We start from the raw sequence: 15463 nt of genomic DNA on the forward strand, positions 1-15463 counted from the left end.
GTGCTATTACTTTTGGTGGTATTTGGAGTTACCATGGCAATGTAAAAACCAAAAAACGACCCCAAAATCACTAACGAGCTCACCAGGTGAAATCTCGTCAAGGGGACGAGGCAACCTCTAAATCTTAAAAATACCCTATTTTTGAGGATTTTCTGTGTCGTCATAACTTCATGTAGAAACGCCATTCAAACTTCATTTTGTAGATACGTCCGTGATCTCTTTTAAAGTGAAGACAGCACATCAATATGAATTATGGTTTGTCCACAACTTCTTTCTAAGCGACCCAAAGTTTTTGATTTTTGGAAAAATCAGAGTGTGAAGGCTGCTCCTCTAGAGTGAGAGTCAGAGCGACATTTTGACCCCAAATCATTTTTTAACTCGCCCTCACGCTCACAAATATTGCATGATTGGTATCAAACTTGGTCATGACATTGATACGCATGCCTGCTCCGGTCAAATGTTTTCAAAAATTATCTAGCGCTTACAGTTTTCTCTCCAGGTGCTTCAGAGCAAAGTCATGCGCCAGGGTAGCAGACAGATCTCACTGATTCACTTCCATGTATTTCTGAAAAATTTCAGACCTTGGCACACACTTTTTTTATCTCATCGCTGTTAATACTGTGAGTAAGGTAGAGATATGATGGCGGGACTATGTGAAGCGACAAATAGCCCTCTCATATGCTTCAAACGGTTTTCGAATATGTATTACGGTTCCCAACGCAGGAAACAGTTTTTTGCAATGCTTTTTTTAGTCAAACTGGCTGGCTCAAACAGAGAATTGTCTCCCCCTGGATGTCTCACTCACAGCTGGCAGAGAGGATTATTTACCATGGCAACGGAACCCAGAGCAGGGAGAGCTGCTGAGGACTACAAATACGCATCACTGTAGTTCTAACTAGTAGTTCAGTTAAAACAGAGGAGGACTGAGCTGGCCTTTAGAACAACTTGCTGCTAAGGGCTGTATATAACTCATTTAACCCTGTCACTGTTACACATGGGATGAGTCTAGCCCTTTGAAATGAAGCTTACTGAAAATTTCAAAATAAAAGCCCTTGAAAATTTTTACATCAGGTCATTGCTTTTTTGAGCGTTATATGACTGATTTAATCCAATGACTGTTACACATGGGATGACTTTGACCCTTTCAAATGAAGCTAAACAAAAATTTCAAAATAAAAGCTTTGGCAATTTTTACATCATGTAATTGCTCTTTTTGGCTTTATGTGACTGGTTTATCCAAAGCACTCTTACACATTGGATTAGTGTGGGCATTTAATATGAAGCTTACTGCAAATTTCAAAATAAAAGCCTCAATATGCCCCTCTGGACAGTGCACGCCGAGGCGTGCAATGATATCATTCTGCATTATCTGTTTATCCGAGGTTAGGGAACTGCCTTGCGCAGCAAGGCAGTTCATTAGCATTAGCCTTTTAGCTTAAATAAGCTATTTTCTATTTTTCAGACTTATTAGCCATGTTTAGTATACTTAATGGAGTAAGTAAATGACAGTAAACATTCTAATGATACCCCACATGCTACTGAAAGTATTTATGCTTACATTAGCATATTTGCTCATTTTAGCTAATACACTTACTTTATCATACTGAATGTTGCATGTCCAGCTTACTTAACATTCTTGTGATTCTCCACATGCTATTGATTACATTGCAGCTTTCTTTAGCATTGATGCTAATTCTTAGCATCACAACGCTGGGTCCAAACCGACGGGCACACTTTGGCAGGCCCCAGTTAAATTTCTTCAGGAATTTTCTAGTTATTTATTATTCTTCCGTCACCCGGAATGCGGCTTCGGCCATGCAGCCCACCCACAAAAGTGGTATCAAAACGTGCGGCTCGATCCCGGGAGGTGTGCTATTACTTTTGGTGGGATTTGGAGTTACCATGGCGACGTAAAAAGCAAAAAACGACCCCAAAATCACTAACGAGCTCACCAGGTGCATCTCTCGTCGTCAAGGGGATGAGGCAACCAGTAAATCCTGAAAATACCCTATTTTTGAGGATTTTCTGTGTCGTCATAACTTTATGTAGAAACGCCATTCAAACTTCATTTTGTAGATATGTCCGTGATCTCTTTTAAAGTGAAGACAGCACGTCAATGTGTATTATGGTTTGTCCACAACTTCTTTCTAAGCGACCCAAAGTTTTTGATTTTTGGAAAAATCAGAGTGTGAAGGCCGCTCCGCTAGAGTGAGAGTCAGAGTGAAATTTTGACCCCAAATCATTTTTTAACTCGCCCTCACGCTCACAAATATTGCATGATTGGTATCAAACTTGGTCATGACATTGATACGCGTGCCTGCTCCGGTCAAATGTTTTAAAAAATTATCTAGCGCTTACAGTTTTCTCTCCAGGTACTTCAGAGCAAAGTCATGCGCCAGGGTAGCAGACAGATCTCACTGATTCACTTCCATGTATTTCTGAAAAATTTCAGACCTTGGCACACACTTTTTTTATCTCATCGCTGTTAATACTGTGAGTGAGGTAGAGATATGAATGGCGGGACTATGTGAGACGACAAATAGTCCTCTCATATGCTTCAAACGGTTTTCAAATATGTATTACGGTTCCCGAACGGGAAACAGTTGTTTGCAATGCTTTTTTTAGTCAAACTGGCTGGCTCAAACAGAGAATTGTCTCCCCCTGGATGTCTCACTCACAGCTGGCAGAGAGGATTATTCACCATGGAACCCAGAGCAGGGAGAGCTGCTGAGGGACTACAAAATCACTGTAGTTCTAACTACTAGTTCAGTTAAAACAGAGGAGGACTGAGCTGGCCTTTACAACAACTTGCTGCTATGGGCTGTATATAACTAATTTAACCCTGTCACTGTTACACATGGGATGAGTCTAGCCCTTTGAAATGAAGCTTACTGAAAATTTCAAAATAAAAGCCCTTGAAAATTTTTACATCAGGTCATTGCTTTTTTGAGCGTTATATGACTGATTTAATCCAATGACTGTTACACATGGGATGACTTTGACCCTTTCAAATGAAGCTAAACAAAAATTTCAAAATAAAAGCTTTGGCAATTTTTACATCATGTAATTGCTCTTTTTGGCTTTATGTGACTGATTTAATCCAATGACTGTTACACATGGGATGACTTTGACCCTTTCAAATGAAGCTTAACAAAAATTTCAAAATAAAAGCTTTGGCAATTTTTACATCATGTAATTGTTCTTTTTGGCTTTATGTGACTGGTTTATCCAAAGCACTCTTACACATTGGATTAGTGTGGGCATTTAATATGAAGCTTACTGCAAATTTCAAAATAAAAGCCTCAATATGCCCCTCTGGACAGTGCCACAGTGATGCAATGATATCATTCTGCATTATCTGTTTATCGAGGTTAGGGAACTGCCTTGCGCAGCAGCATTAGCCTTTTAGCTTAAATAAGCTATTTTCTATTTTTCAGACTTATTAGCCATGTTTAGTATACTTAATGGAGTAAGTAAATGACAGTAAACATTCTAATGATACCCCACATGCTACTGAAAGTATTCATGCTTACATTAGCATATTTGCTCATTTTAGCTAATGCACTTACTTTATCATACTGAATATTGCATGTCCAGCTTACTTAACATTCTTGTGATTCTCCACATGCTATTGATTACATTGCAGCTTTCTTTAGCATTGATGCTAGATTCTTAGCATCAGAATGCTGGATCCAAACCGACGGGCACACTTTGGCAGGCCCCAGTTAAATTTCTTCAGGAATTTTCTAGTTTATTGGGGCCTGCCCATAGCAATGCATAAGGAGAGCAGTGACTGACTTGCGAAGCAAGTCAGTCACTACTATGCATACAGCACCCTATTGTTCTACACCCAATAGAACGCCTCTTTATTATTATTCTTAACTTCTTCTTCCGTCAACCGGAATGCGGCTCGCACCGCTGCGAGCCCACCCACAAAAGTGGTATCAAAACGTGCGGCTCGATCCCGGGAGGTGTGCTATTATTTTTGGTGGGATTTGGAGTTACCATGGCGACGTAAAAAGCAAAAAACGACCCCAAAATCACTAACGAGCTCACCAGGTGCAAGTCTCGTCGTCAAGGGGACGAGGCAACCAGTAAATCCTGAAAATACCCTATTTTTGAGGATTTTCTGTGTCGTCATAACCTTATGTAGAAACGCCATTCAAACTTCATTTTGTAGATACGTCCGTGATCTCTTTTAAAGTGAAGACAGCACGTCAATATGTATTATGGTTTGTCCACAACTTCTTTCTAAGCGACCCAAAGTTTTTGATTTTTGGAAAAATCAGAGTGTGAAGGCTGCTCCTCTAGAGTGAGAGTCAGAGCGACATTTTGACCCCAAATCATTTTTTAACTCGCCCTCACGCTCACAAATATTGCATGATTGGTATCAAACTTGGTCATGACATTGATACGCGTGCCTGCTCCGGTCAAATGTTTTCAAAAATTATCTAGCGCTTACAGTTTTCTCTCCAGGTGCTTCAGAGCAAAGTCATGCGCCAGGGTAGCAGACAGATCTCACTGATTCACTTCCATGTATTTCTGAAAATTACAGACCTTGGCACACACTTTTTTTATCTCATCGCTGTTAATACTGTGAGTGAGGTAGAGATATGAATGGCGGGACTATGTGAGACGACAAATAGCCCTCTCATATGCTTCAAACGGTTTTCGAATATGTATTACGGTTCCCGAACGGGAAACAGTTTTTTGCAATGCTTTTTTTGGTCAAACTGGCTGGCTCAAACAGAGAATTGTCTCCCCCTGGATGTCTCACTCACAGCTGGCAGAGAGGATTATTTACCATAACGGAACCCAGAGCAGGGAGAGCTGCTGAGGACTACAAATACGCATCACTGTAGTTCGAACTAGTAGTTCAGTTAAAACAGAGGAGGACTGAGCTGGCCTTTACAACTACTTGCTGCTATGGGCTGTATATAACTCATTTAACCCTGTCACTGTTACACATGGGATGAGTCTAGCCCTTTGAAATGAAGCTTACTGAAAATTTCAAAATAAAAGCTCTTGAAAATTTTTACATCAGGTCATTGCTTTTGTAACCCATGTTAAAATCTGACATAAATAGGAATAAATAGTTGATTAAAAGTCTGTTGACAAGAAAATAGTGTCGCTGTTCCTTTAAGAGCGTTACAGGCGTGGTGCCTGGGGGACGCTGCAATCACAGAACCTGAGGGAGAGAGCAGAGGAAGAATCGGAGGAAATAGGCGTTGATTAATTAGCAGGAAAAGTTAGTATTATACTGTAACAAAAACATAATTTCCCTGGTCGGGAACTGACGGGGGATTTTATGAGAACCAAGTTACATCGGTTTTGGTGAGTTTTGTGTTTATTTTCTGCATTTTTGTCGTGTTGTACTTTTTCTTTTGGCGGAGAGCTAACGCTAAAAACGTAGCTGACTTTGAAGAAAAGCTTCGTCATAAACTGTTATCCAGTTAATGTATTGAGTTTATGAAGAAGAGTTTATTTGTATAATTTAAGGATTTAAAAGGAGTTTTATTGTGTTTGTGGCCTGTTACACAGGTCAGGTTTTTTTGTCGGTCGGAGCGAGGATTGGTCTGCTTTGTGCGGGCGTGCACATTCACAGACGGGATTCAAGATGGCGAGCCAGACCTAGACATTCTGTTCATCTTCTCCATTGCATCAGGGAGGGATTCTCCCGCGTGTGGTGATCCGCTGCCGGAGCGGTAGGAAAATCAGGAACTAGTTCGAACTGAACTGAGAACTGATTGAATTATTATCTTTTTGGACTGAATCGAACTGAAACTTTTCATTGAACTGAGCATCTGGATTTACATTTGGAGCTGAACTTGAGTTTAAAGTGTCATACTTTGATTTTCATGTTTATGTTTCTGAATGTGATTTGAGTAATTGTGGTCCACTTTGATTTAATTGTGTTGAAGGTGTTCCCTACCTGTAAAAGAAAGGAAAATGAGTTAACTCAAGGAAAAAATAGTAATCTTAAAATAGTTGCAACCTAGGGAAAAGAAACTAGTCTAATTAACTCAAATTAGTCTAATTAAAATAACCTAGGCGAACTAAAGAGCAAAAAGGAAGAGTAATATACTTTTCTTTTCTCCCCATTTTAATTTTTTTATTTACCTCATTATTAAGAATCTGCAGAGTATTTTTGGTTTTATGTATTGTATTTTATATGTGTGTTTTGCATTCAGTAAATTGCCGGCCTTTTTCACTTAAAGCAGCGGTCTCTGGTGTTATTATTTTTGCTCCCCACTCCTTAGAGCAGGGGTGTCAAACTCCAGTCCTCAAGGGCCGCAGTCCTGCAACTTTTAGATGTGCCTCTGCTGCACCACACCTGAATAGAATAATTAAGGCTCTGGAGAACTGATCTACACAAGGTGGAGGTAATTAAGCCATTTCATTACAGTGTTTTGTACATGTGGCACATCTAAAAACTGCAGGACTGACCCCTCGAGACTGGAGTTTGACACTGCCTTAGAGCCTAGAACTGGTCCAGTGGCGCAGTTAGCGGTGTGATACCGGTGCTACACTTTTTTGAGCGTTATATGACTGATTTAATCCAATGACTGTTACACATGGGATGACTTTGACCCTTTCAAATGAAGCTTAACAAAAATTTCAAAATAAAAGCCTTGAGAATTTTTACATCATGTAATTGCTCTTTTTGGCTTTATGTGACTGGTTTATCCAAAGCACTCTTAGACACTGGATTAGTGTGGGCATTTAATATGAAGCTTACTGCAAATTTCAAAATAAAAGCCTCAATATGCCCCTCTGGACAGTGCACCGCCGCAGGCGGTGCAATGATATCATTCTGCATTATCTGTTTCTCTCAGGTTAGGGAACTGCCTAACCTGAGAGGCATTACCATTAGCCATTTAGCTTAAATAAGCTATTAGCTATTTTTTTGACTTATTAGCCATGTTTAGTATACTTAATGGTGTAAGTTAAGTATAGACAACATGCTAGTGAGCTGATTATCATGCTGAATCGTGCATGTCCATGTTAGTCAACATTCTTGTGATTCTCCACATGGTTCTTTGGAAGTTTTTAAGCTTAGCATTGATGCTAATTGTTAGCATCAGAACGCTGGGTCCAAACCGACGGGCACACTTTGGCAGGCCCCAGTTAAATTTCTTCAGGAATTTTCTAGTTGGGGCCTGCCCATAGCAATGCATAAGGAGAGCAGTGACTGACTTGCGAAGCAAGTCAGTCACTGCCTCCATGCATTGCATGGCAGGCACCTATTGTTCTACACCCAATAGAATGCCTCTTTATTATTTATTTTTCTTCCGTCTCCGTTAATGCGGCTCGTACCGCTGCGAGCCCACCCACAAAAGTGGTATCAAAACGTGCGGCTCGAACCCGGCATTGGAGCTATTACTTTTGGTGGGATTTGGAGTTACCATGGCGACGTAAAAAGCAAAAAACGACCCCAAAATCACTAACGAGCTCACCAGGTGCAAGTCTCGTCGTCAAGGGGACGAGGCAACCAGTAAATCCTGAAAATACCCTATTTTTGAGGATTTTCTGTGTAAATCATAACCTTATGTAGAAACGCCATTCAAACTTCATTTTGTAGATACGTCCGTGATCTCTTTTAAAGTGAAGACAACGCGTCAATATGTATTATGGTTTGTCCACAACTTCTTTCTAAGCGACCCAAAGTTTTGATTTTGGAAAAATCAGAGTGTGAAGGCTGCTCCGCTAGAGTGAGAGTCAGAGCGACATTTTGACCCCAAATCATTTTTTAACTCGCCCTCACGCTCACAAATATTGCATGATTGGTATCAAACTTGGTCATGACATTGATACGCGTGCCTGCTCCGGTCAAATGTTTTCAAAAATTATCTAGCGCTTACAGTTTTCTCTCCAGGTGCTTCAGAGCAAAGTCATGCGCCAGGGTAGCAGACAGATCTCACTGATTCACTTCCATGTATTTCTGAAAAATTACAGACCTTGGCACACACTTTTTTTTATCTCATCGCTGTTAATACTGTGAGTGAGGTAGAGATATGAATGGCGGGACTATGTGAGACGACAAATAGCCCTCTCATATGCTTCAAACGGTTTTCGAATATGTATTACGGTTCCCGAACGGGAAACAGTTTTTTGCAATGCTTTTTTTAGTCAAACTGGCTGGCTCAAACAGAGAATTGTCTCCCCCTGGATGTCTCACTCACAGCTGGCAGAGAGGATTATTTACCATGGCAACGGAACCCAGAGCAGGGAGAGCTGCTGAGGACTACAAATACGCATCACTGTAGTTCTAACTAGTAGTTCAGTTAAAACAGAGGAGGACTGAGCTGGCCTTTAGAACTACTTGCTGCTATGGGCTGTATATAACTAATTTAACCCTGTCACTGTGACACATGGGATGAGTTTGGCCCTTTGAAATGAAGCTTACTGAACATTTCAAAATAAAAGCCCTTGAAAATTTTTACATCAGGTCATTGCTTTTTTGAGCGTTATATGACTGATTTAATCCAATGACTGTTACACATGGGATGACTTTGACCCTTTCAAATGAAGCTTAACAAAAATTTCAAAATAAAAGCCTTGGGAATTTTTACATCATATAATTGCTCTTTTTGGCTTTATGTGACTGGTTTATCCAAAGCACTCTTACACATTGGATTAGTGTGGGCATTTAATATGAAGCTTACTGCAAATTTCAAAATAAAAGCCTCAAAATGCCCCTCTGGACAGTGCACCGCCGGAGGCGGTGCAGTGATATCATTCTGCATTATCTGTTTATCCGAGGTTAGGGAACTGCCTTGCGCAGCAAGGCAGTTCATTAGCATTAGCCTTTTAGCTTAAATAAGCTATTTTCTATTTTTCAGACTTATTAGCCATGTTTAGTATACTTAATGGAGTAAGTAAATGACAGTAAACATTCTAATGATACCCCACATGCTACTGAAAGTATTTATGCTTACATTAGCATATTTGCTCATTTTAGCTAATACACTTACTTTATCATACTGAATGTTGCATGTCCAGCTTACTTAACATTCTTGTGATTCTCCACATGCTATTGATTACATTGCAGTTTATTTAGCATTGATGCTAATTGTTAGCATCAGAATGCTGGGTCCAAACCGACGGGCACACTTTGGCAGGCCCCAGTTAAATTTCTTCAGGAATTTTCTAGTTATAGTAACTTATTCTTCCGTTACCGTTAATGCGGTTTCGCACGCTGGTGAGCCCACCCACATAAAGTGGTATCAAAAGCGTGCTCGAACCCGGCATTGGAGCTATTACTTTTGGTGGGATTTGTAGTTACCATGGCGTTTTAAAAAGCAAAAAACGACCCCAAAATCACTAACGAGCTCACCAGGTGAAATCTCGTCAGTCAAGGGGACGAGGCAACCTCAGTAAATCCTGAAAATACCCTATTTTTGAGGATTTTCTGTGTCCATAACTTATGTAGAAACGCCATTCAAACTTCATTTTGTAGATACGTCTGCGATCTCTTTTAAAGTGAAGACAGCACATCAATATGTATTATGGTTTGTCCACAACTTCTTTCTAAGCGACCCAAAGTTTTTGATTTTTGGAAAAATCAGAGTGTGAAGGCCCGCTAGAGTGAGAGTCAGAGCGACATTTTGACCCCAAATCATTTTTAACTCGCCTCACGCCACAAATATTGCATGATTGGTATCAAACTTGGTCATGACATTGATACGCGTGCCTGCTCCGGTCAAATGTTTTCAAAAATTATCTAGCGCTTACAGTTTTCTCTCCAGGTGCTTCAGAGCAAAGTCATGCGCCAGGGTAGCAGACAGATCTCACTGATTCACTTCCATGTATTTCTGAAAAATTTCAGACCTTGGCACAAACTTTTTTTATCTCATCGCTGTTAATACTGTGAGTGAGGTAGAGATATGAATGGCGGACTATGTGAGACGACAAATAGCCCTCTCATATGCTTCAAACGGTTTTCGAATATGTATTACGGTTCCCGAACGGAAACAGTTGTTTGCAATGCTTTTTTAGTCAAACTGGCTGGCTCAAACAGAGAATTGTCTCCCTGGATGTCTCACTCACAGCTGGCAGAGAGGATTATTTACCATGGCAACGGAACCCAGAGCAGGGAGAGCTGCTGAGGACTACAACGCATCACTGTAGTTCTAACTAGTAGTTCAGTTAAAACAGAGGAGGACTGAGCTGGCCTTTAGAAACACTTGCTGCTATGGGCTGTATATAACTAATTTAACCCTGTCACTGTTACACATGGGATGAGCCTAGCCCTTTGAAATGAAGCTTACTGAAAATTTCAAAATAAAAGCCCTTGAAAATTTTTACATCAGGTCATTGCTTTTTGAGCGTTATATGACTGATTTAATCCAATGACTGTTACACATGGGATGACTTTGACCCTTTCAAATGAAGCTTAACAAAATTTCAAAATAAAAGCCTTGGGAATTTTTACATCATGTAATTGCTCTTTTGGCTTTATGTGACTGGTTTATCCAAAGCACTCTTACACATTGGATTAGTGTGGGCATTTAATATGAAGCTTACTGAAAATTTCAAAATAAAAGCCTCAATATGCCCCTCTGACAGTGCATCACGAGGCGTGCAGTGATATCATTCTGCATTATCTGTTTATCCGAGGTTAGGGAACTGCCTTGCGCAGCAAGGCAGTTCATTAGCATTAGCCTTTTAGCTTAAATAAGCTATTTTCTATTTTTCAGACTTATTAGCCATGTTTAGTATACTTAATGGAGTAAGTAAATGACAGTAAACATTCTAATGATACCCCACATGCTACTGAAAGTATTCATGCTTACATTAGCATATTTGCTCATTTTAGCTAATACACTTACTTTATCATACTGAATGTTGCATGTCCAGCTTACTTAACATTCTTGTGATTCTCCACATGCTATTGATTACATTGCAGCTTTCTTTAGCATTGATGGTATTCTTAGCATCAGAACGCTGGGTCCAAACCGACGGGCACACTTTGGCAGGCCCCACTTAAATTTCTTCAGGAATTTTCTAGTTTTGTAATTATGACACATAGAGCCAGTAAAACCTTACACAAAAACTATCATGCAGAAGATGGACCACGTTATGGGTAATCTGACCCATGGTGGAGGCTAAACCGTTTGCGCTGAAGATTGTGCTGCTGCTCTCGTTAGTTTTCACTGAGTTTTTATTTTTCCAGGAAAAGAAGAACATTTTCATATAAATTGGTATATTTCAGGAGCGCAGCCTACAAAGTTAACATTTGTAGAGTCCAGTCACTTTGACGGAAGTGCATGTCGGTACTATAGTGGTTTTGTCCCACTGGGCCAAGCCAAAAATACGGAACTATTACCATTAAATCTGATAACGCTCAGATATCCAAGCCTTTCAACTGCCTTCAACGCAGCATTACGATTTCAGTTCTCAGATATCGCAGGTCTTCAACAGCCTTGACCGTGTCATCTCATTTGTGTGGTGGATTTGTATGCGCAGCTTGAAAGCTGTAAATTTGACCACAGCTGGTGATCAGAGGACTCAGTGGCACCAGTGGATGGCAGCCTCTCCTCTGTGTGTAAATGTGTGTGTGAATGGGTGAATGTGGCGTAAAGCACTTTGGGGGTCCTCTGGATTTGATGAATCGTTATACAGGCCATTTAAATTTGAGGAACTGCAGCACATATGTGGTTCTTGAGGTGCACACTTTATGAATCGTTATACACATTTGTGAATTATGATGTGCACTTACAAACGTTGTTGTAGCCCTGTGAATCTTATTGCATACATATATCTTTGAGACTAATTTAGTTCCATAGGCTTCACATACATTTGATTGATTTTAAAGATCTTTTGGTTTTAAGGCTCTGCAGGGCTTTGCTTCTTTCTGAGCTGCTGCACCATTATCCGTCCTCCTGCTCCCTGCTGATCAGCTGTTCCTCAGTCTAACACAAAACAGAAGCTTAGGAAGGACCTGCCTTTGCTATGACAGGTCTTAAAATGTGGGATAAGTTACCAGAGAACTGATTTTTAATCCCTTCTTAAAACTCTTTTCTTTGTCCTAGCCTTTTGACACCGTGCAAGATTTTGATATTATCTTCTGTGTATTTTTGTAGGCTTTTATTGCATTGATGGGAATGCATTTTTAGACTATTTTCTATTTCTCTGTTTTATGTTTCTGTGTCTTTATAATGGCATTTGCATTGTTTTTATGTATTCTGTACAGCACTTTGGTCCTTTTGGGGCACAGTGTCCTGCATGTTGTAGATCAGGGGTGGCCAAAGTGGGTCCTGGAGGGCCGGCATCCTGCATGTTTCAGTTCTCCCCCTGGTGGTAGGAACAACCTCTTCGGCAGGTCAATGTTCTTCTTAGGCCTTCTAACGAGCCGTCATTGGATCCAGGTGCGTTAAACCACGGAGAGAACTAAAACATGCAGGATGCCGGCCCTCCAGGACCCACTTTGGGCACCCCTGCTGTAGATGTTTCTCCGTTTTAAACACGTGATTCAGTGCAGTACTGTTGTGTTGAAGCAGGGAAACACCTACAACATGCAAGGCAGTGTGCCTTGATGACCAGGGTTGGGAAACACTGACCTTACATAAATAAGCATTCCATATTGCGCAGAACACTGCAGGTCTCTTCACAACGAACAGGAAACTAAACACCAACCTAGTTTTGTTGAGCTACATCTGTTGACAAAACAGCTCTTTTTAGAATACCTTAATTTCATCACATCAAGAATATAATTATTAGCTGAGCTGTACTTAGTGAGCCACACACAGGGCACAGATTTACCTAAAAAAAAAAAAATTTTTTTTTTTTTAAAATAGACCCCAGTTTACTAAAAGACTATAACAACATTTGAGCAGGTCTCACCTCTCCAACATACTCCATGACAAATGTGTTCTTCTTGATGTGCTGCAGCGTGCGGACGCCCCAGCCACGGCCGTTCTCCGTCTTAAAGATGCACAGGTCGAACTGGATTCCTTTCTGCACCACTCTGTTGGCGCAGTCGGGGCCACAGTTGCATCTGGAGTTGCACTCGTAGATGGGCTGTCCTGGCCGGATCCGTACTTGACCCTTGTCGTTGTAGGCCATTCGATGGAGCGAGGCCCCCGGGCAGCAGCCATTCACCGGCTCGTTCACGCAGTCCGTGCATTCGCAGCCGACAGCCATTTCGTTGATCACAATACCTGGCCCGACTTTGTAATTGTTAATGTAGGTGAAGTGTTTCGGAGGGCCATCTAGGTCCACTTCGTTTATGACAAAAATGCGACCCGGGTGATTGCGAGTCTTGTTTAAATGGATTTCCCACTGGTGCAGACTCTGACGAAGTTTGGCTTTCTGAATCAGGATCAAGACAGTTTCTTTATCCAACCTCTTGGGGAGGCCACGCCCCTTTTGGCGCTTCAGTATTTGATCCAGGTCCAAGTGGAATAGTTTCATTAGTTTTGGACATTTGAGGTTCCTTTTGGGTTCCCACGTATTGACAGATTCAGGGAAACCTTTCCACTTAACAAAGTAGAACTCTTCTCCCTGAAACACATAAAAACTTTAGTCCTCCCAAAGACTGATCTACATATCCTTCACCAAGTTAAAGAGAGATGACTCAATTAAATGTTTCAGTATATTTATATGCTGCCAGTTCACAACAAATGTCTTGAAGCACTTTACATAAACACAGATTGAGCTGTGCCCATCATAGCAGCTGTTTTGTTTGCTTTTTTTTTTTTTTACTCATAGTGGCCAACTTTTTATTATCCCCATCTTGATTTGAACCACCACGGTGGGATTATTCCTCCAGTGAGGATAATGTTTGCAGTCTTGTTGACTTCTGATCACTTCAATTGGTGAAATGTTAACTTTCAAAACTTTGTCACTCCAGAGAGAACGTTAAATGTGTTCAGCTTGATGATGGATTGTCTGTTCAGCTGTCGTTTTAAAATGTATGTGTAAAAAAAGATTAGGATTACATTTTGTTTGGCAGTCAAAATGATGGACACCAGAAATGCCTAGTGCCACCTCTGCTCCAAACTATTGATATTTTCACCCCCTCCTGCCATCAGATTTCTCATTTCTTCTTCTTTATTTAGGAGGATCAACAAATAACTTATTGTTTTACCACCATAACCTGGTATGCGGTGTGGTTTAGTGAGCTGCACTGCAGTGTAAAGTGGTATCAGGTCGGAGTATGATTACTTAATGCTGGTAGCGTGACACCGCAAATGTTTGCTCATGAAAAGTGTAAGGTGTAGGGCCATTTTACTTTCCAATGCCGACAAGAAAACTATAAACATATTTGACAAGTTGAAACTTTGGAAAGGGTCTAAAATAATATGAAAGGAGTTGTTTTATCCAATTAGAATGTGTTTCTATCATTCTAAAGGATATTTTAAAAGCAGTCCTCTGATAAAAAAAGATCTTACAAAGTGAAATCAACAGTATTTTTTTAGCCTACTTGCATGCAAACATAGACGTTGTGGAATTTCAGCACTGCTCAATTATTTATTGTTCCAATAGCTTGTTTTTTGAAACTGCTGCTTTACAGCATAGCTAAGCTCAGTCAAAGTGTACTGTTGTAATAACTGACAGTATGCTTATCTACACTGGTTTCAAAATAAAAGGTGTGGAAAAGACACCAGACAGATCTTCAGAAAATAAACTGAAGTCGTTATTTCCATGCACACTTCTAAATTACCCGTTGTTGTTTTTTTTTTTTCCCAAGACACTTTAGCAATAAGCCTGGTGAAACTTGAGACAATATTTGCAGTTTCATGTGTTGGTTTTCTGGGAAATAAAAAAGGGAACGCATGCATAAGCAAAACCTGGCTAAACTATTTCTTCTGTAAATCAGTTAATGAAAAAATATATATATTAAGAGAATGCATCTTATTTCTCGACATAAAAAAACTGAAAATTTTACAGAACCAGTTATATTCATTGCTAAAATAATAAGATCTTACCTCCTTGGTCCTCTTGTAATCACAGAGAAACTCCACTTCGTAGTCATTGACATTGGCTCTGTTGACATTAAGCTCTTGACAGTACAGCCTTTCCCCACGGCAAAGCGTCTCTAGCTCATCCAAAGTTATCTTGCAAGGTACGCAGCAATCTGGCCATGCAAAAATCAAAAAGATGTACTTAAATGCAGACGGCAACGCAAAATGCAAGGTTTTAGTCTAATTCAAAAGCGCAAATTAGAACAATCACAGAACCCTTGGGACATAATTTATTGATGTTTTTGAACATGTGTCCGCATAAACCAAGAAACTGTTGGCTTTTGGGGGGGGAAAACAACACATCGCTCATTATTTAGAAAAGGATTGGGAGAAATATTTGCTCTTACTGTTCTGGCAGAGCTAACTTGACTAATTTTCAAACACAGATCAAAATGCAACTTCTCGTAAGTCTAAATGTGAAGCCGGATACGTCTAAGTACAGATCCACAGACATTTAATCGTTTTCAAGGCGCTGCTTCCCGCGTGGAGCTCTC

The 15463-nt window shown here is 40.3% G+C and overlaps 1 protein-coding gene across 2 annotated transcripts in view; it reads right to left on the bottom strand.

The window, feature by feature from the left end:
• LOC122820970 (histone-lysine N-methyltransferase SUV39H1-like) overlaps positions 1-15463 on the bottom strand; it is a 29869-nt gene that overhangs the window by 13780 nt on the left and 626 nt on the right. For both annotated transcript variants that reach the window (XM_044098870.1, XM_044098779.1), the window contains exons 2-3: positions 14934-15082; positions 12847-13506 (exon numbers count right to left, since the gene is read on the bottom strand). In XM_044098870.1, the coding sequence (XP_043954805.1) occupies positions 12847-13506; positions 14934-15082 (809 nt within the window). The remainder of the gene's footprint in view (positions 1-12846; positions 13507-14933; positions 15083-15463) is intronic.

Source organism: Gambusia affinis, linkage group LG01 (assembly GCF_019740435.1).
Source record: "Gambusia affinis linkage group LG01, SWU_Gaff_1.0, whole genome shotgun sequence".
Classification (NCBI taxonomy): Eukaryota; Metazoa; Chordata; class Actinopteri; order Cyprinodontiformes; family Poeciliidae; genus Gambusia; species Gambusia affinis.